Consider the following 19,839-nt stretch of genomic DNA (forward strand, 5'->3'; position numbering starts at 1 on the left):
TGCAGGTGGGGTCTGGGGGCTCGAACCCGGGTCCTTGTTCAAACAGGTACGCCACCACTAGGCCTGTCTCCTGCAGTTTTTTTTTTCCCCCTCCCTTTTCTTTCTCCTGTTTTATTTATTGTATAGAGACAGGGAGAAATTGAGAGGAAAGAAGGAGGGGCATCTAGAAGGAGACACTTGAACTGGCATCCTCGAGCCCGATAACGTGTGAGCCTAAGCAAGTGAGCTACCATCCAGCCCCTGCTTCTGCAGGTTTTGCTTTTTTTTTTTCCTAAGGGAGAAAGTAGGTTGTAGTTTAGAAGAAAAGCGGGGGTGGTGGGGTGGTGGAGCAATGCTCCAACAGATACAACAGAACAGGAGAACGACCTTAAAGGGAATGAGTTTCTTCTGGGGAGTGTCAGACTGCGCAACCTCCTAGGATGGGCCAAGGAAGGGCGGGCAGCCAGAAATCACTCCGGTCTGGGAATCTGAGAGGGACTGACAGGGCGGAGCCGTCTCCCACACAGAGGTGCGGGAGGAGGGGCTCGTCCCCACAGGCAGAGGCGCCAGACACCATACTTGAACTATAGCCTAATGCGAGACGAAGGGATGAGGCTTTTCCTCATCCGGGCACTGGGTGAGACCGTGCCAGCCAATCAACAGACGAGTCCTAGTGATTGGCGACTCTCCAACCAGTCCCGTGACGTCATATCGCAGCGCCGGAAGTGGCGCGGCCAAGAAGAGTAGCGTGAATGTGTCTAGCTCTGCGGTCTCGAGGTAAGGTGGTCGTCGGCTTACCTCTTCTCGTAGTCCAGTTGGAAGCTGCTGGCGCGGGCCTTAGACCCGGCCGGATACTGCCCTTGGTGGCGTGTCTGGGAACACACTGTCAGGCTTCTTTTCCGGAAGGGCAGACTCTTGACCCTTTGGCTCTAGAGCTCCCACTTTCCAGCTCCGTCCTCCCTGGAGCCGTGTTTGGTGCCTCGCACGTCCATCTCTGCGTCACTTCCGCGGCGGTTCACCTGTGCGCTGGGCCTTTATTCAGCCTGGCCGCGACACTAGCAGAAAAGGTTAATTATAAAGTGGGCACTCTCTTACCAGGAGGAGATTGTTAGGAAGGACTTTGCTACCTCCCCCTCACCCTTAAGGGTTAAAAGAACTTAGGGTCTTTTTACTGCGCCCTCATGAGGCTTTACAAGAAGGCCAGAACAAACTGGGGAATGTTATGCATGTACAAACTATTGTATTTACTGTTGAATGTAAAACATTAATTCCCCAATAAATAAATTTAAAAAATTAAAAAAAAAAAAAGGCCAGAACAACAACAACTTTCTTATACTGACCAGTTCAAGAAGGCAGGGAAGAATTTTCATTTGGAATTAATGTGGTCCAGGCTTGGAGACTTTGGAAATTTGACTTATATGTTGGGGATGGTTAGAACAATTGAGCTGGGGCTAGCCACAGTGTTGGAAAGTGACAAAAAGGAAAGAAGACTTGTGAGCAGACACACTTGCCAAGGAGGAGCCGGGAAAGTTGTTCTGAGAGATAAGAAATAGAAGGTCAGGTTGGGTGGGGTAGATAGCATAATGGTTATGCAAAAGAGACTTTCATATCTGAGGCTCTCAAGTCCCAAGTTCAGTCCCCCACACCGCCATAAGCCAGAGCTGAGCAGTGCTCTGGTAAAAAAAAAAAAAAAAAAAGGTCAGGCAGCGGAGACAGCAATAATGGTTATGCAAAAAGCCTTAGGCTCTGGGGTCTCTGGCAAGGAAAGAAGTCACGAAGAAGTGGAGTGATGGGGCCTTTGAGAGGTGGTTTAATATGAGACACCTTCAGTATCTTTTAATGTCAGTCATATTCTTTTCTTTAGACTGAAATGGTTTGCTATATCAGACTAGTTTATTACACTTTTGAGAGATTAAAGAAGTATTTGAAAGGGGCTAGGCGGTAGCACACTTCTCTACAGAGAAAGACCACATCACCGAAGCTTTCTTCAGTGCAGTGGGAACTGGGCTCAAACTTGGGTTGTGTATATGCCAAAGGAGCACACTATCCTAGTGAGCTGTTTCACCAACTTCCACCCCTTCCTCCCTCCCTTCCATCCATCCATCCATTGAATAGAGACAAATCTAGAGAGAAGGAGGAGGCAGAGAGCGAGAGAGTGAGGTATCTGCAGCACTGCTTCGCCACTTGTGAAGCTGGTGGGAACCTGGGTCTTTGTGCGTTGAAATGTGTTTAATCAGATGCACCACCACCACCAGCTCTCCTTTTTCTTTTTAAAAATCAGCGTGAGTAATAAATTGCCAGTGACTTATTTCTTCATACTTGATGAAGATACACTGTACTTCCTGGCCAATTAGCTGTTCTTCCTTCACTTCCCGTCTAGCGCAAACAAATGCTCTTCTGAACTCATAGCGGTTCAAAGTGATACCTTACCTGTAGTGCCATCATTTGAAGGTGCAGGTTTAGAGTTTGTGATTTGCAGCTGAATCCTCATATGCCTGATCAACTCCTTTTCTTCTTCTTTTTTTAATATTTATTTATTTACTTCCTTTTTGTTGCCCTTGTTTTTATTGTTGCTGTAATTATTGTGTTGATGTCGTCATTGGATAGGACAGAGAGAAATGGAGAGAGAAGAGGAAGACAGAGGGGGAGAGAAAGATAGACACCTGCAGACCTGCTTCACTTCATGTGCGCTTAACCGGTCGCACTACTGCCTGATTCCCCGATCAACTCCTTTTCAAAGACCAGTTGGTGGTCCCAATCTTTGACTTCAGGTTTCTCCACTCCAGTCTGCCTAGATAGGTGTTTCACCTTACTGTGCTATGCAGAATCTGCCACCCCCCCATCGATTGTTAAATGTAAACTATCCAGCCTAAAGTTCTTTGAATGCCTCTGCCTTTAAAAAAATTTTCATTTTCATTTTCAATTTTTATTTTTTGGTGACTTTCTAGAGGTTACTCCCTTGAGTCAGCCGCCTAGGTTCTGCTTCCGCCCCTGATTGGCAGCTGGTCATCTGCTATCTGTGCAGTCTCTTGTACTTTTTTTTTTTTGTCATCACTGGTGCTCACTGCTCCAGGATACTTTCAGACAGAGACAGAGACCAAGATAAAAGGACAGATAGAGGGAAAGAGCACCAAAGCTTCCTTCAATGCAGTGGGGACTGGGCTTGAACTTGCACTGTTCATTTGGCAAAGCAATGTACTATCTAAGTGAGCTATCAATATTTTGCTGCCCCCATGTACTTTAAAAAAAAACACCATTTATTTAGTGGATAGAAGTAGAATTTAAGAGGGAAGAAGGAGTTAGGTAGAGAGAAAGATGCCTGAAGCACTGCTTCACCATTCTTGAAACTTTCCCTCTGCAGATGGGGACTAGGGCCTTGAACCCTGGCCCTTGTACATTGTAATCCGCACACTCATTGGGTATGCCCACTATCCACCCCCCACATACATTCATTGTACTTCTGAAAATGAAATGTCTCATATCCTTTTTGTCATTATCAGTTCTCTTGGTCTTTTCAGTTGGGCAAGTTTCCATGACTCTCTTCCCTAGAGTTTTTGTGACTTTTGCTCATTCTGCCCTTATCGTGTCTTTGCAGAACATATGAAACTTTGATTTTTAAAAATCTGTTCTTTTCTCCTCTCACCTCTTTGGATACAAAGTTTGTGCAGAGGACCTGCTTAACTCTGCCTTTTTTTTTTTTTTTTTTCAAGGGGACAGTTCCGAAAGAAAGAGTATTGGAGACTTGATAATCTTTTGGAGTCCAGAGAGGCTTTTGAAGGATCTAGTCCTGTAGCTACCCATAATTCCATGCTTGGGGGTCATGCTGTTCTCATTCTTTCCCTCAGCTTTTATGGCATGTGTGCTTCTCAAAGTATACATGCAGCCCACTCTTCTCCCTTCTTCTTCTAGCGTTTGCCCTTCTTCCGTAGCCAGTCAACAGCGTCAGGTTGAGCCTGATGTAAAGTTTCGAGACCTCCTTTGAATCTGGAGAGGTGGCAGTCGTTGACTATGTGGGTCATAGTCTGTCTGTAGCCGCAGGGGCAGTTCGGGTTGTCTCTGGCTCCCCAGCGATGGAACATAGCGGCACACTGGCCATGGCCTGTTCGATAGCGATTGAGGAGGGCCCGATCATAACGTGCTAGGTCAAAGCCGGGTTGACGCTTGCAGGGGTCTGTGATGAGGTGTTTGTTCTTTACCTCAGCTGACTGCCAACTCTGTTTCCAAGAGTCTGGAACAGAGAAGTTCAGTGTAGGCGTAGGGGACCAGATTGGGTGACGAGACGTCAAGCGTTGGACAGGGTGGGCGAAGATATCTGCGTATATTGGCAGGTCCGGTCGAGCGTAGACGTGGGAAATGAACTTAGGTGATGCCGCATCCCGACGAATATCTGGCGGGGCGATGTTGCTAAGAACTGGCAGCCATGGAACCGGGGTGGAACGGATGGTTCCAGAAATGATCCTCATGGAGGAATATAATTTGGAATCGACCAAGTGGACATGGGGGCTACGGAACCATACTGGGGCACAGTATTCTGCAGTGGAATAGCATAATGCCAGAGAGGATGATCGTAGTGTGGAAGCGCTCGCGCCCCATGAGGAGCTGGCCAGTCTTGCAATGATGTTATTCCTCGCGCCCACCTTTGCTGCAGTTTTTATGAGATGTTCGTGAAATGACAGAGTGCGATCGAGAGTAACGCCAAGATAGACTGGCTGGGCTTCATGCCGGATTCTCGTATCGCCAAGCTGCACAGTAAGTTCATGCGAGGCCGAGGCATGGTGTAGATGGAAAACAGATGATACTGTTTTTGCAGTGCTAGGGATTAGTCGCCATTTTTTACAGTAATCAGATATCAGAGACATGTCTTTCGTGAGTGTTTCCTCGAGGATGTCGAACTCTTCTCCCTGAGGCCTTATATATCATAGCTTGACCTCAGATCGTCAATAGTCAATTTTTTTTCTCTCTTTCCCTTCCTTCCTTCCTTCTTTCCTTCTTTCCTTCCTTCCTTCTTTCTCTCCCTCCCTCCCTCTGTTTTTTCCCTTGTTGCTGGGGTTTCACTACTCCTGGTCAACTTTTTCAGATAAGAGGAAGAGTGACCCTGTAGCACTTCTTCACTGCTCATGAATCCTCCCCCCTACAAGTGGGGATCAGGGACTTGAACATGACCAGGTCCTTGAGCATAGTAACACAAGCATTTAACCAGGTGCACCAACATTGACTTCCAAATTATAGGTTTCTATGTATAAAGAATTACAATGTACTGTCCCAACGTTAGTCTGTTAAGGCTATTACCAAAAGAAAACTTAAAAGAAAAAAAAAAAGAGAGAGAAAGCTTTCTGGGGCTGGATGATGGTACATTTGGTTGAATGCACACATTGGAGTGCAAAGACCCAGGTTCAAGCCCCCTGGTTTCTGCCTGCAGGGGGACAACGTTGCAAGTGGTGAAGCGGGGATGCGCAGGTATCTCTCTGTCTCTGTCTCTTCCCATTACCTCCTTCCCTCTTGATTTCTGGCTGTCTCTATCCAACAAACAAACAAATGAATAAATAAAGAAAATATAAAAAGGAAACTTGATAATATACATAGAGATGCCTCTGGATTGAAGAACAACCCCTGTTCTTAAGTTCTTAGCTCTCTGCCAAACAAACTCATTTTCATCCTTTAAAACCAAACCCACCACAAATGCTTCTTCCTGAGGCCATTTTGGATACTTCCCATGAGTCATATGCTCTATTTTATTACTATTTCTTACAGTTCTTATCATATATTGTTGTAGTCAATGAATGAATCTGCCTGACTCTCTGCACTTTTGGCTTGGACAATGCTTAATCAATCGTTCTTTGATCCTTAGCATGTAGCTTAATGACCAGCATGTAGAGTATGCCAGCAAGCACCACAGATACTTGCTTCCTTAACATGATTCATGTACAGAGAGAGGTAAACACTTTATCCACATCATCTTATTTAAGCCTCACAGCAGCCTCTTAAGTCATGTCATTATGACATTTTACAGGTGAGGAGGTTGAGACTAAGGGGTTGAAAGTCCCTTGCGTCAAGATGACTGGCTGGTGAATGGTAGTGTTTGGGTGGTGGTGCTGGGGTCGGGTCCCAGAGTGCACATGCTTGGTTTTTCCAGTGATTTGTTTCTGTTTTGCCTCTCAGAGTAATGATGCGGGTTTGTTGGTTGGTGAGAAAGGACAACCTTCACCAGCGAATTAAGCTTCCACACCTAGAAGTAGTTGTGGTTGGGCGAAGTCCAGAGACCAAGATCACAGACAAGAAATGTTCCCGCCAGCAAGGTAACTAGCCCTAGGAATGGGGTGATTATCTTATCACAGTTGGTTCCTTAGGTAGTGATAACCAAAGATGTACATTACTTTGATGGAAACATTTTTTGTCTATTGTAAGAAACTCAGGGGAAAAAAAAAAAAAGAAAAACTCAGGAACCGAGGTGTTTTTTTTTTTTTTTTTTCCCTACACTGACTCCATTTACTCTTGATGATGTGGGGAATATTCAGGGCAGGCTGGGTTGAGTTTTGGGAATAGGTGAGTTTCATTCTATTACTGTGGAATGGTGAAACTTGAGTTCTGTACTCTCAGTTGCCCAGGAATATATATATATTTTTTGTCACTGGGATTTCACCACTATAAAGCTATTTCACCACTATAAAGCTGATTTTTTCTTTCATATAGAAGGAGAGAGAGAGAGAGACTAGCACTAGAGCTTCCTCTAGTGTAGTGTTAGCTGGAGTTGAATCTGGGCTATATGTATAACAAAGCAGGTGTACTGACTAGGTGAGCTGTCTTGCTGACCCCCAGGAAGATTTTTTTTCTGGAGCCTCAGGCATGAGAATCTCTTTGCATAACAATTATGCTGTCTACCCTTGCTCCCCCAGGAAGACTATTGAACAGTGAGGTAGTTGAATTTTGGACTCTCAGGCTGAAATTTAATGTCTGAGAAGTGATGGAGTGGTTCCTCCTCTACCTATTGCCTTGCACAGAGGGTGACATGTATATGCATATACTTTATCTTTTATCTTTTTTTTTTTTTTTATCATTTATGTTTTTGCTGCCAGGATTTTCGCTGGGACTTCACATCTGTGAATTCCATTGTTCCTGGTGCAGTTTTTTTTTTTTTCTTCATGAGGGTTATCTCTGGGACTCAGTACTCTACTGTTCTTGGTGATCACTTTTTTTTTTTTATTTTTATAATAGAGTCAGAAATAGAGAGGGAGAGAGGAGTGGAGACATCTACAACCCTTCTCCACTGTTTGTGAAGCTTCCTTCCTGCAGGTGGGGATGGATGTTAGAACCCGAGTCCTCGTGCACACAGTAAAATATGAACTCTACTGGGTACGTAACCCCCTACCCCCTTTTTTTAGTGGAGGATAAGACAAAGGAGAGACACCATAGCACTACTCCACCACTTATGAAGATTTCCCTTTGCATGGAGCTCCTGTGTAGTGCCAGGGGCCTCAAAGCCAGATTTTCATGCATGGCAAAGTGTGTTATCCCCTGGCTTACTCATTTTTACTGATTATTTATTTATTTATTTATTACCAGAACACTGTTCATCTCTGGCCTATGGTGGTGTGGGGGATTGAACCCGGGACTTTGGAGTCTCAGGCATGAGAGTCTGTTTGCATAACCATTATACTATCTACCCTCCACCCTATTGATTTAACATTGGTTCACAAAATTATAAGATTTAAGGATGAGGGGCTGGGGAGATAGCACAGTAATTACACAAAAATATTTTGTGTTTGGGAGTCAGGCAGTAGCGCAGCGGGTTAAGTGCACGTGGCACAAAGCACAAGGACTGGCCTAAGGATCCCGGTTTGAGCCCCCGGCTCCCCACCTGCAGGGGAGTTGCTTCATAGGCGGTGGAGCAGGTCTGCAGGTGTCTGTCTTTCTCTCCCCCCTCTGTCTCCCCCCTCCATTTCTCTCTGTCCTATCCAACAATGACGACATCAATAACAACAACAATAATAACTATAATAATAAAAACAACAAGGGTAACAAAAGGGAATAAAAAAATATTTTGTGTTTGAGGCTCCCTGGCTCTAGGTTTATTTTATATTTATTTATTTTTTTAATTATTTTTTTTCTTTTATTTAAGAAAGGATTAATTAACAAAACCATAGGGTAGGAGGGGTACAACTCCACACAATTCCCGCCACCCAATCTCCATATCCCATCCCCTCCCCTGATAGCTTTCCTACTCTCTATCCCTCTGGGAGCATGGACCCAGGGTCATTGTGGGTTGCAGAAGGTGGAAGGTCTGGCTTCTGTAATTGCTTCCCCGCTGAACATGGGCGTTGACTGGTCAGTCCATACTCCCAGTCTGCTTCTCTCTTTCCATAGTAGGGTGGGTCTCTGGGGAAGCGGAGCTCCAGGACACATTGGTGGGGTCTTCAGTCCAGGGAAGCCTGGCCAGCATCCCGATGACATCTGGAACCTGGTGGCTGAAAAGAGAGTTAACATACAAAGCCAAACAAATTGTTGAGCAATCATGGACCCAAAACTTGGAATAGTGGAGAGGAAGTGTTAGGGGGATACTCACTGCATACTCTGGTGTGCTTTCAGGTATATATTTTGCAGTACTTTATGGATACGTGTGAACATGCTCTCTCTCACAGAAACTGGTGTATATCTAGGTTTTGGGACTTTGTTAGAAAGTGAACCACCTGGGATGGAATTAGAGTATACTATGAAAGGAAAGGTCTCACCCGAGTAATGAAGCTGAAGGGTTGTCATTCCACACGTGAAGTCTCTGGACACAGTCTGAAGTGAAGCATGTTGAGGTGGCAATTGTTGCATTGATTAGGTTGTGATCGGCAGATGTAATATTATTTGATATGGATTGGGAGAGGCATACGGGAAAGTGGGCCCTATCCAAGGGTTCCAGGACTGGGGGAAGTAGAGGCTCTATAGTGGAGATGTGAGGTTCCTGCTGTCTTAGGGTTCAAAAAGACAATCAATAGTTAATGTTATCATCTCATTATTTGGTAATTGGGTTAACTTTGAAAGGTCCTTTTGTTAGGGTTTGCTGTACAGTACCCAGTATCTTGTATATAGCTGTGCTATTGGTTGCTTCTGATCTACTTGGTCTAGGCTTTTGAGAGAGTCTGCATATCAGTTACACAGCCTATATATTAAAAAGATTCAGTCTGTGTTTTAAAAAACTTCGAGACATACAATTAATTTTCCCCCTCTCATATTAATTAACTAGTGATTTATATGACTACACTTTACTAGGAGTGTACATAAACACCATTCCCACCACCAAAAGACTGTGACCCATCCCTCCCACCCACTTCCACCCCCCACTGGCCCAGGAAGCTGTATGTCTGCCCCTCACCACAGGGTTTTTACTTTGGTGCCCTACTTCTGGCTCTAGGTTTAATCCTTGGTACCATTATAAGCCAGAACTGAGCAGTGCTCTGGGGAAAAAAAGAAAATTCAGGTGTATAGTTTCACTCCTACTTACATGTGTGTACAACTCAACACATCCATCACCAGCATACCTGTGACCCCTTTACCCTTTCTCTGATAGCCACCACAACTTGTACAAAGTCTAAGAGACAGACAGTATGTTTATGCACATATATATATGTATATGTATGTGTGTATATATATAATATATGTATTATAATAATTATTATTATCATTCTTGTTTTGATTGCCATTGGGGCTTCACTATTCCAGGCTGACTTTTTCAGATAGAAAGGCAGAGACAGAAAGAAAGATACCACAGCACTGAAGCGTCCGTTAGTGCAGTGGGGACTGGACTTAAACCTGTATTGTACTCATGACAAAGGAAGCACATTGTCCAGTGAGCTATCTTGCCGGCCCTGGTTAGTATATATGCTTTGCAAGTTCATTTGCTTTGGTTATCTGTAGTCCACGTATGTATGAAACCATCTGGCAGTTGTCTTTCACCTCTTTACTGGCTTCATTTAGCATAATAAGAGGATGATATACGGGGAGTCGGGTGGTAGCACAGCGAGTTAAGCGCACGTGGCACAAAGCGCAAGGACAGGCATAAGGATCCAGGTTTGAGCCCTGGCTCCCCACCTGCAGGGGAGTCGCTTCACAAGCGGTGAAGCAGGTCTGCAGGTGTCTATCTTTCTCTCCCCCTTTCTGTCTTCCCTGCCTCTCTCCATTTCTGTCTGTCCTATCAAACAACGACATCAGTAACAATAATAACTACCACACTTAACACAACAAGGGCAACAAAAGGGACTAAGTAGATATAAATAAAAAATAAGAGGATGATATATATTTTATATTTATTTGTTAGTGGGAGGAGGAATGAGAGAGACCAGAGCACCACTTTGGCATATGTGACGCTGGGGATTGAGTTCTGTCTCATGTATAATGAACCTTAACAAAAATAAAATATTTCCCAGTAAAGAAATTAAAAAAAAAAAAGAAAAAAATTATTAGGGGGCTGGATGTTGGTGCTTCAGGTTGAGTGCACACATGTGCAAGGTCCTGGGTTCGAGAGCCCTAGCTCCCCACCTGCAGTGGGGACACTGTGAGCAGTGAAACAAATCTGCAAGTGTCTTTCTCTCTCCCTCTCCATTTCTCCTCTCCTCTCTCAGTTTCTCTCTGTCCTGTCAATACTAGAAAGCAAAAAGGGAAAAATGGCTACTGGGATGGTGGATTTGTAGTGTTAGCACTGAGCCTTGGCTAAATAACTCTGGTGGCAATAAAAAACAAGAGAAAAAGAATAGGAAAGCCATCAGGGGTGGGGATGGGATACGGAGTTTTGGTGGTGAGAATTGTACCCCTCTTATCCTGTGGTTTTGTCAGTGTTTACATTTTATAAAACAAACAAAAAAACAAGAAAGAAGCATTGATTTAAAAGTAAAGAAATTGGTGGGATTTGAAGACCTTGTCACTTACAAGTGGTGGAAAAAACCAGTTAGGTGGTTTTTTCGACAGGCCTTTGAGGGAGTGCTTATCGAGTCACCTCCTGGACTGAGATTCAGGGAGAACTGGAGTGAGTACCTGGTTATTTGTGGCATCTGTGTTTTAACTTTTTAAAATCTCTTTCAGTACAGTTGAAAGCAGAATGTGACAAGGGATATGTCAAGGTAAAGCAGGTATGTCATTTCGTAACTTGGATTTCTTTTCTTTTTTAAAATTTTATTATTTATTATTAGAGCTAGAGAAATTGAGACGGGAGGGGGAAGACAGGGAGGGAAATAGGCAGAGAGATGCCTCCAGCTCTACTTCTCCACTTGTGAAGCTTTGCCCCTGTAGGTAGGGACTAGGGACTTAAATCTGGGTCCTTGTGCACTGTGGTATATGCACTTAACTAGGTGCACCACTACCAGCACCCCCCTTTTCTTTTTTTTTAACCAGAGCACTATTTAGCTCTTGCTTATGGTGGTGTGAGAGATTGAACCTGAAACCTGAGAGTCTCAGGCATGAGAGTCTCTTTGCATAACCACTGTGTTATCGACCGCCCCTGGATTTCTGTTTTATACCTGATTTACTTATGCTACTGACAGTAAAGCATCTGTACTTTCAAATGAAGTCTTCTCTATCATGTGTGGAAGTGACAGACCAATTAATAAAGGTGAACATTAAGCGTCGTTTCTGGCACATAGTGATTAACATTAGCAGTGGCTCTGTTGCTAATGGTGTTATTATTATAATCAATTTTCTGATTACCCCATAGGTAGGGGTCAATCCCACCACTATTGACTCAGTCGTAATTGGGAAGGACCAAGAAGTGAAGCTCCAGCCTGGCCAGGTTCTCCACATGGTGAATGAACTTTATCCATATATTGTAGAGTTTGAAGAAGAGACAAAGAGCCCTGGCCTGGGAACAGAAATGAAGAGAAAGAGGTTAGGTAACAGCGATTCTTTAGAAAGTGATGTTGCTCAGGAAGCCAAGTCCAGGGCAAGACTGGAGTCTGGGGGTGACCCTGGCCAGTGCTCTGTGTCCCCAAAGAAGGTCAGAGATGATGCTTCTACTAAAAAGGTAAGGGTAGTGTACTTGCTAGATAATGTAGAGATTAAATGAAGTATAATGATTATTTGTTCTGTATACTGGAAAACCCAGACACAAGTAAGGGGTTATTAACCATGATGAAAGAGTCACTTGTTTGTGTCGTGAAAGTTTCTTGGGTGAGTATCTCTTCAGGCACTTCTCTTTTGAATACCTGAGGTTAGCCACTTGAAGGTAGGGTGGTAATGGCAGGATACACTGAATTACTGGACTTAGCCACTTGTTTATCTGTAAGGAGGTTAACATTGGAACACTTTTTGTAGATCCTGCAATACCTAGTCTGCTGTCAAAGTGGAAGCTTGGTCAGGTTAGGGGTAGTGGGAAAGGTCCCAGAGGATGTGGTTTATGTTCTGGCCCTTCCAGCCTCATCTAGATACACAACTCTGATTATAAGAAGAAAATGGTGGGCTGGAGAGAGAGCTCACTAGGTAGGGTGCCTTCACTGTAGTGCACACATGGAAGGAGCATGTCTCTCTAAAGGAAAAAGTGGCTGAAGTGGTAAAATTGTGCATGTGTGAGACTCCAGCTCCACACACACAGAGGAAAAAAAAAAAAGAGGAAGAAAGAATATGGGGATGGCTATGTTCATAAACAGCAAAAGATTAGGTCTGGGAGGGGCTGGGTGTTGGCAATTGAGTGCACATTTCATTGCTTAAGGACACTGCAGTATTACAGGTGACTGTCTTCCTCTCTCTCCTTCTGCCCTCTCAATTTCTCTCTGTCCTATCAAATATAAGAAAAATAAAGTGAAGAAAATGTATTTAAAAATATATTGGGGGCTAGGCAGTAGCCCAGCAGTTTAAGCGCACATGGTGCAAAGCTTAAGGACAGGCTTAAGGATCCCTGTTGGAGCCCCTGGCTCCCCACCTTTGGGTGGGTCGCTTCATAGGCAGTGAAGCAGGTCTACAGGTATCTTACCTTTCTCTCCCCCCCCGTCTTTCCCTCCTCTCTCTGTTTCTCTCTGTCTTGTCCAACAACATCAGTATAACAGTACAGTAATAATAACAATAATAAGGGCAACAAAATGGGAAAAATGGCCTCCAGGAACAGTGGATTCATAATGCCGGCACCAAACCCCAGCAATAACCCTGGAGGCAAAAAAAAAAAAAAAGAGGTAGAGGTAGGGGGAATCTAGTTCAAACTAGTCTTATTTCTAAAATTGGACTTTGCTAACATATAGTATTCATGAATAGTACATGCTATTCATGTCAACTATGCTACTATAAATTAGACAGTTTATAAAGTTTTGTCCTTTTCTGTTTTAGGAATCACTGGGCCATTGGAGTCAAGGCTTGAAGATTTCTATGCAGGACCCCAAAATGCAGGTCAGAATAGAATTTTGGCATTTTATTTTTTATTTTATTTTTTTAGATTATTTATTTATCCATGAAAAAGATAGGAAGAGAGAGAGAGAAAGAGCTGCCAGGGATCGAACGCGAGACCTCATGCTTGAAAGTCCAAAGCTTTATCACTGCGCCACCTCCTAGACCATGTCTTTTTATTCTTTAAATAACCCTTCAACACAGGTCATAATTATAAATTAAGTCAAAGGAGATCAGCCTTCCTGAATGAGGTGTTTTTTTTTTTTCCCTGAATGAGACTTGTTTTATGGGTCATTTTGAGAACAAGTAGCTATTCCTGTTGTCAGTAAGTTAGCAACTGCAGTTCTTTGAGATGCTAGGTTTTTCAAATGACTGTTCTCTCCCTTCAAAACTTCTGCGTACTATTTAGGGAAGTTGTGTTGATCTCAGCATGGCCTCTTTGAAGGGAGAGTCAGCAAATGTATTTTGACTGTAGTTACTGGGCTGTTTTGGGGTTAGTAGTTGAGCACCATCCTGGGAGGAGCCTGGGTCCTTAGTTAACTACCTCTTGGGGTGACAAGGGACCAGATCTGATAGGACTTCTTGGAACACATGTGCACGTATCACATGGCCTTTGTGGAGAAGTGCTTTGAACTTAAGCTTATAGGGATTTTATACCAGCAATTAAAGGACTTTCATGTACTGTGCATCTTCTGTGCTTTTTGTGTAGGGTAGAGATTGAAAATACAGCTCTAGAGTCAACTAGATCTGGATTGAAATTCTAGATTTTCCACTTAGTAGCCACCTGGCTTTGCAGAAGATGCTTCTTCACTTAGCTGAGTCTCTTTCTGCTGTCATCTGTCATAATAGGAACACTAAAATCTGCTCAAGGCAGGGTGGGAATGAAATGACTTTGTTTTAACCGAACTGCCCCTGCGGCTACAGACAGACTATGACCCACATAGTCAACGACTGCCACCTCTCCAGATTCAAAGGAGGTCTCGAAACTTTACATCAGGCTCAACCTGATGCTGTTGACTGGCTACAGAAGAAGGGCAAACGCTAGAAGAAGAAGAACCAGAGTACTGCTCAGCTCTGTTTTATGGTGGTGCGGGGACTGAACCTGGGATTTTGGAGCCTCTGGCATGAGCGTCTTTTTACATAACCATTATGCTATCTAACCCCACCCTGAAATGACTTTGTAAATAGTAAAATACCTGGTGCAGGGAAGGTACTTGGTAGATGTCTGTTTTCTTGTGTCCCTCTGCTAGGTTTACAAGGACGAGCAGGTGGTAGTGATTAAGGATAAATATCCCAAGGCTCGTTATCACTGGCTGGTCTTACCTTGGGCCTCCATTTCTAGCCTGAAGGTTGTGACCAGGGATCATCTTGACCTCCTCAAACACATGCACACTGTAGGGGAAAAGGTGATTGCAGATTTCGCTGGGTCAAGCAAACTCCGCTTCAGATTGGGCTACCATGCCATTCCCAGCATGAGGTAAGCCTCGTGGATGGTGCTAGTGGTGTGTACTGCTTCAGTCCAAGTGGACAGATGGTTTCAACCTGGGCCTGTTGCCTCCACTCTATAGGAGAGTATGATGCTGGGTTAATTTATTATTTGTGATGTTAATCTTGATGACTTTGTTAAGGGAGTGTCTGTTCTACTCAGTTACTATTTTTCTCCCCCTCCTTTTTTTTTTTTAAAGATTTTATTTATTTATTAATGAGAGAGAAAGAGAGAACTAGACATCACTTTAGTACATGTGCTGCAGAGATTGAGCTTGTGACCATATGCTTGAGGGTCCAATGCCTTATCCACTGTGCCATCTCCTGGACCACTATTTTTCTCTTTGTAAGTGATAATTATCTTTTATAAAAAGATATCAGGGTATGAAGTGGGGGCAGAGCTATTTTAAGATTATGCTATTTTCCTGCTACTCTTTAAATTTTGCCCAGTAGTTTAACACCTATGAATTTTGCCTACAATAGCTAATATAGTGGTGGTGTTTACTTTATAGAATTTTTAAATATTTATTTATTTACTTATTTTCCTCCAGGGTTATTGCTGGGGCTCAGTGCCTGCACCAGGAATCCACTGCTCCTGGAGGCCACTTCCCCCCCTTTTATTGCCCTTGTTGTTCTTTTATCATTGTGGTTATTATTTTTGTCATCGATGTCATTGTTGTTGGATAGGACAGAGAGAGATGGAGAGAGGAGGGGAAGACAGAGAGGGAGAGAAAGACACCTGCAGACCTGCTTCACTGCCTGTGAGGCGACTCCCCTGCAGGTGGGGAGCTGGGGTCTGGAGCCGCGATCCTTATGCCGGTCCTTGCCCTTCTCACCACGTGCGCTCAACCCGCTGCGCTACCGTCCAACCCCCAATATTTATTATTTTTTTAGTAAGTTAATAGGAGTATGGATTAGCATAGTTCCCACCACTGTAGATCCTGTGCCTACAAATAAGCTTAAAATCTACCCCCCAGAGTCTTTTACTTTTGTGCAATACTCCAAACCCTGTCCAAGTTCTGCTGTTTCCCTTTCTGTTCTTCTTTCTCAACTTCTGTTGATGAGTGGGATCATCCCATCCTCTTCTTTCTCTTTCTGGCTTATCTCACTTAACATAATTTCTTCTCCTCCTCCTCCTCTTCTTCTCTTCTTCCTCTTTCTCCTTGTCTTCCTCCTCCTCTTCCTTCTCCCTCCTTCTCCTCTTCTTCCTCTTCTTCCTCTTCTCCTTCCTCCTTCTCCTTCTCTTCCGCCTCTTCCTCCTTCTCCTCCTCAACAAAAGGGAAAATAAATAAAATTAAAAAAAAAAAAGAAATACCCCTGTTGACCTATTTTATGGCCCCTTTATGATCTAGTACTTATTTAGACTCTGCTGCTTATCTCAAACTGTGCTGGCCTTAGTACCTCCTTTCTGTTCCTTGGTTGTATCAAGCTCTTTCTCATCTTAGAACCTTTGCACTTGGCCTTTGCACTCCCTGAAATACTCCACAACTCTTTGCTTATGTGACTATTGTTTTTCTGATTTAAGCTTTTATTTTATTCATTGGGTGGAAACAGAGAAAAACGAGAGGGATGGCGAGATAGAGAAGAGAGACACCTGCAGCACTGCTTACTTGCTCATGAGCCATTCCCCCTTCAGGTAGGGATTGGGGGCTTGAACCTGAGTCCTTGTGCATTATAACATGTATGCTCTACCAGGTGCACCACCCCCACCCCCATCTAGCTTTTTTTTTTTTTTTTGTTCCTCCAGGGTTATTGCTGGGGCTTGGTGCCTGCACCACAAATCCACTACTCTGGGGGCTATTTTCTCCCTTTTGTTGCCCTTGTTTTTTAACGTTGTTGTGGTTATTATTATTGATGTTATTGTTGTTGAATAGGACAGAGAAATGGAGAGAGAAGGAGAGAAAGATAGACACCTGTAGATCTGCTTCACTGCTTGTGAAGCGACCCCTTGCAGGTAGGGAGCTGGGGGCTTGAACCGGGATCCTTATGCCTTGCACTTGGTGCCATGTGTGCCTAACCTGCTGTGCTCTGCCCGACCCCCTCTAACTACTTTCTTAGCTCAAATTACCACCTGGGAGAGGCCTTCCCTAAACACCCTTGCTAGTTAAGGGGACAACCTCTTCTTTCTGGGCACTGTCTATCTTACTGTCCTTTCATTTTTTTGTTTGTTTACTTGTTGACTTATTTATTATTTGTCTTCACTAGAATATACTTTATACAAGGACAGAAACCTTTTCCATTTTGTTTGTTTGTGGCTAAATTTCCAGGGATAGAATAGTGCCCAACCTTTGTAGAAATGTAATGGGCATTTTAGTGAATTCTCAGTGTCTGAATAAACTGAATTAATTGATTTTAAATATCAATATTTGCCACACCAGTATTTTTACTATTTGTCATTATGATTAAATCACCATTTTTAATGGGTTTAATTATTTTTTTCCTTCTCAACTAGCCATGTACATCTCCATGTAATTAGTCAGGATTTTGATTCTCCTTGTCTTAAGAACAAAAAACACTGGAATTCTTTCAATACAGAATACTTCCTAGAATCTCGAGGTAAATAGTTTTCATTGGTTTTTCCATTGTTTCATGTTCCCCATTTGTGGTTACATTTGATTCAGTTGTCTTCCTAAGTAAGAACCTGGCTTCAAAAACCCATATACAACTTCCTGTTCACTGAAGAGAGCAGTACTTTAAACAGTAACAATAACAACGCATATACCACTGGTTTATTTGGATTTTGTAGGATTGCCATTTTACTGTGAGCACTCTTTGGGGACCTTGCAGGATCTTCTGTGAGAATAATATTTTATTATAACAACATGGAATTAAATGGCCAGAAAATGACTGGATCTCATGGATTTGAAAAAACTGAGCAGTTACTTGTCTCTCTCATTGACTAGACAGACTCATGTGAAAAGTGGTTAACAGGAAGTACTTTTCAGTGGAATTTCAATATATATATATTCCAGAAAATCTGACTCCAAATAAAAAATATGACAGGTATCCTAGAGCCAGTAGACTTCACATTAGATTCACTGTTGAGAAGTGAATTTATTCAGATTTTTTTGCTTGTTTTGTTTTTCACCAGAGCACTACTCAGCTCTGGTTTATGGTGGTGCTGGGCACTAAACATGAAAGCTCAGAATTAAAAAAAAATTCTTTATTGGGGGGCTAATGGTTTACAGTCAATAATAAAATATAATAGTTTGTACATGCGTAACATTTCCCAGTTTTCCACATAACAGTTCAACCCCCACTAGGTCCTCCTGCCATCATGTTTCAGGACCTGAACCCTCCCCCACACTCCAGTCTTTTAATTTGGTGCAATACACCAGTGCTGGGATATTAATGATGACAGTTACCACTAATGCAAGTCCCACTCGGGCCAAAGCTTTGTGATGAGATTTTGATATAACAACATGGATTGCTTAGAGTTATCTTGGAGGAATGTAATCATCTCAAAAGTAGAAATAGCTTAATGGTTATGCAGATATCTCTCATGTCTGAGGTTCTGAGCTTTCATGTTTAGTGCAGCACCACCATAAACCAGAGCTGAGTAGTGCTCTGGTTAATAAACAAAACAAGCAAAAAAGAATCTGAATAAATTCATTTTCTCAACAGCGAGTCTAATGTGAAGTTCTGTCATTTTTTATTTGGAGTCAGATTTTAGTTTTGGAGTGTGTGTGTGTTTTATTTGTTTAATTTTCTGAGATAGCTGAGCTCTGAATTTTTGTCTTTGCCTATAGCTGTGATCAAGATGGTACAAGAGGCTGGCAGAGTGACTGTTCAAGAAGAGACGCCTGAGCTCTTGAAGCTGCCCCTCCGCTGTCATGAGTGCCAGCAGCAGCTGCCTTCCATTCCTCAGCTGAAAGAGCATCTCAGGAAACACTGGCCAAAGTGATTGCAAAGAACTGAACTGTAGTATATGTGATTCTCACTGTTCAGGCTGATCTCATGGTATCTGTTCTAGATTGTATACTTTTTTTTTTCTTTTAGCCAAGCACTGCTAACTCTGGCTTATGGTGGGGCCAGGGTTTGAACCTGGGACCCTGGAATCTCAGGCATGAAAGTCTCACACAATTACTGTGCTATCTCTTGGCACCTTGTAAACTTCTTTCATATAGTTTTTTTTTATATATACAGAAATCATTTCATTTCGGAGTGGCTGCAATAGAGAGTGGCTCAGAACAGCTTGGGAGTTATGAGTTTGAGTTTGTCTTGGATATGTTTTCTGGTAAGGGTGCTGAGGTATGCCTGACCCTCCATCTCCAGGATCCACATCAAGTCTGCCAGTGGGGTCAAAACCATGTTCAGACCGACTTCATGTGGCAGGGGACTGGCTTAGATAGCTCTGTCCTTATACTTATCCTTACTCAGAGGTAGGTAGAACCTTTTCTTCAGAGCAGCCCGACTGGTCTTTTGCTTATCCTGAAAGCATTGACTGATCTTGTTCTTTGATTTTAATTTTTTTTGTTAATATCCTTTTTCCTTCCCTCCTCCATAGGGAGACTTAGTTTCTTCTGTCTTTTTCATTTTTTTTCTACTCAGCAAGTCTGTCTCATCATATTCCCTCTGCTTTGAACAAACAATTTAGATGAAGGGGTAGAAGGATGGAGTTTTCTTCTTACATCAGGGGCTTCTGACTGGTAAAGAGTAGCCATACGCTAATCAGGTTTACTTGCTATATCTCAGCGCTGGACTCTTTGGATCTGTTGTCTGACAATAAACATCATTTGGGCAGTCTTACTCGCTTTTAAATATTTACTTTATTCCATGAGATAGAGAGAGAGAGACTAGAGCAGAACTCTGGCACATGTAGTACCAGGGATTGGATTTGGGACCCTGTGTTTGCCAGTCTAAAGCTATCACTGTATGGTCTCCCAGGTCACTGGGGAATCTCCATGAACTGGAGCCTCATACTTGCAGTTTTACTGCTTCTGGCCCAAAGTTTCTATTCAGACAGAGAGAGGTATACGGAGAGAGGTCACAGCAGCAGAGTGTCCCCCAGTTTCATGGCACTTGTGCTTG

At 43.2% G+C, this 19,839-nt stretch overlaps 1 protein-coding gene across 6 annotated transcripts; it reads left to right on the plus strand.

The window, feature by feature from the left end:
* Window positions 1-515: 515 nt before the first annotated feature.
* On the plus strand, window positions 516-19,554 carry APTX (aprataxin). Of its 6 annotated transcripts, none has more exons than XM_007522874.3 (8): window positions 523-756; window positions 6,139-6,275; window positions 11,041-11,087; window positions 11,669-11,974; window positions 13,267-13,326; window positions 14,574-14,800; window positions 17,261-17,364; window positions 18,558-19,554. In XM_007522874.3, the coding sequence occupies exons 2-8, from the start codon at window positions 6,143-6,145 to the stop codon at window positions 18,710-18,712; spliced, it is 1,032 nt and encodes a 343-aa protein (XP_007522936.1). In that variant the 5' UTR covers window positions 523-756; window positions 6,139-6,142; the 3' UTR covers window positions 18,713-19,554. The 6 variants fall into 6 exon arrangements, with proteins under 6 accessions (XP_016043512.1, XP_007522938.1, XP_007522936.1 ...); XM_060199288.1 differs by lacking the exon at window positions 523-756 and adding an exon at window positions 767-1,046; XM_016188026.2 differs by lacking the exon at window positions 17,261-17,364 and having other exon boundaries at window positions 516-756.
* Window positions 19,555-19,839: the final 285 nt, after the last annotated feature.

This window comes from Erinaceus europaeus, chromosome 10 (assembly GCF_950295315.1).
Source record: "Erinaceus europaeus chromosome 10, mEriEur2.1, whole genome shotgun sequence".
In the NCBI taxonomy this organism is placed as follows: Eukaryota; Metazoa; Chordata; class Mammalia; order Eulipotyphla; family Erinaceidae; genus Erinaceus; species Erinaceus europaeus.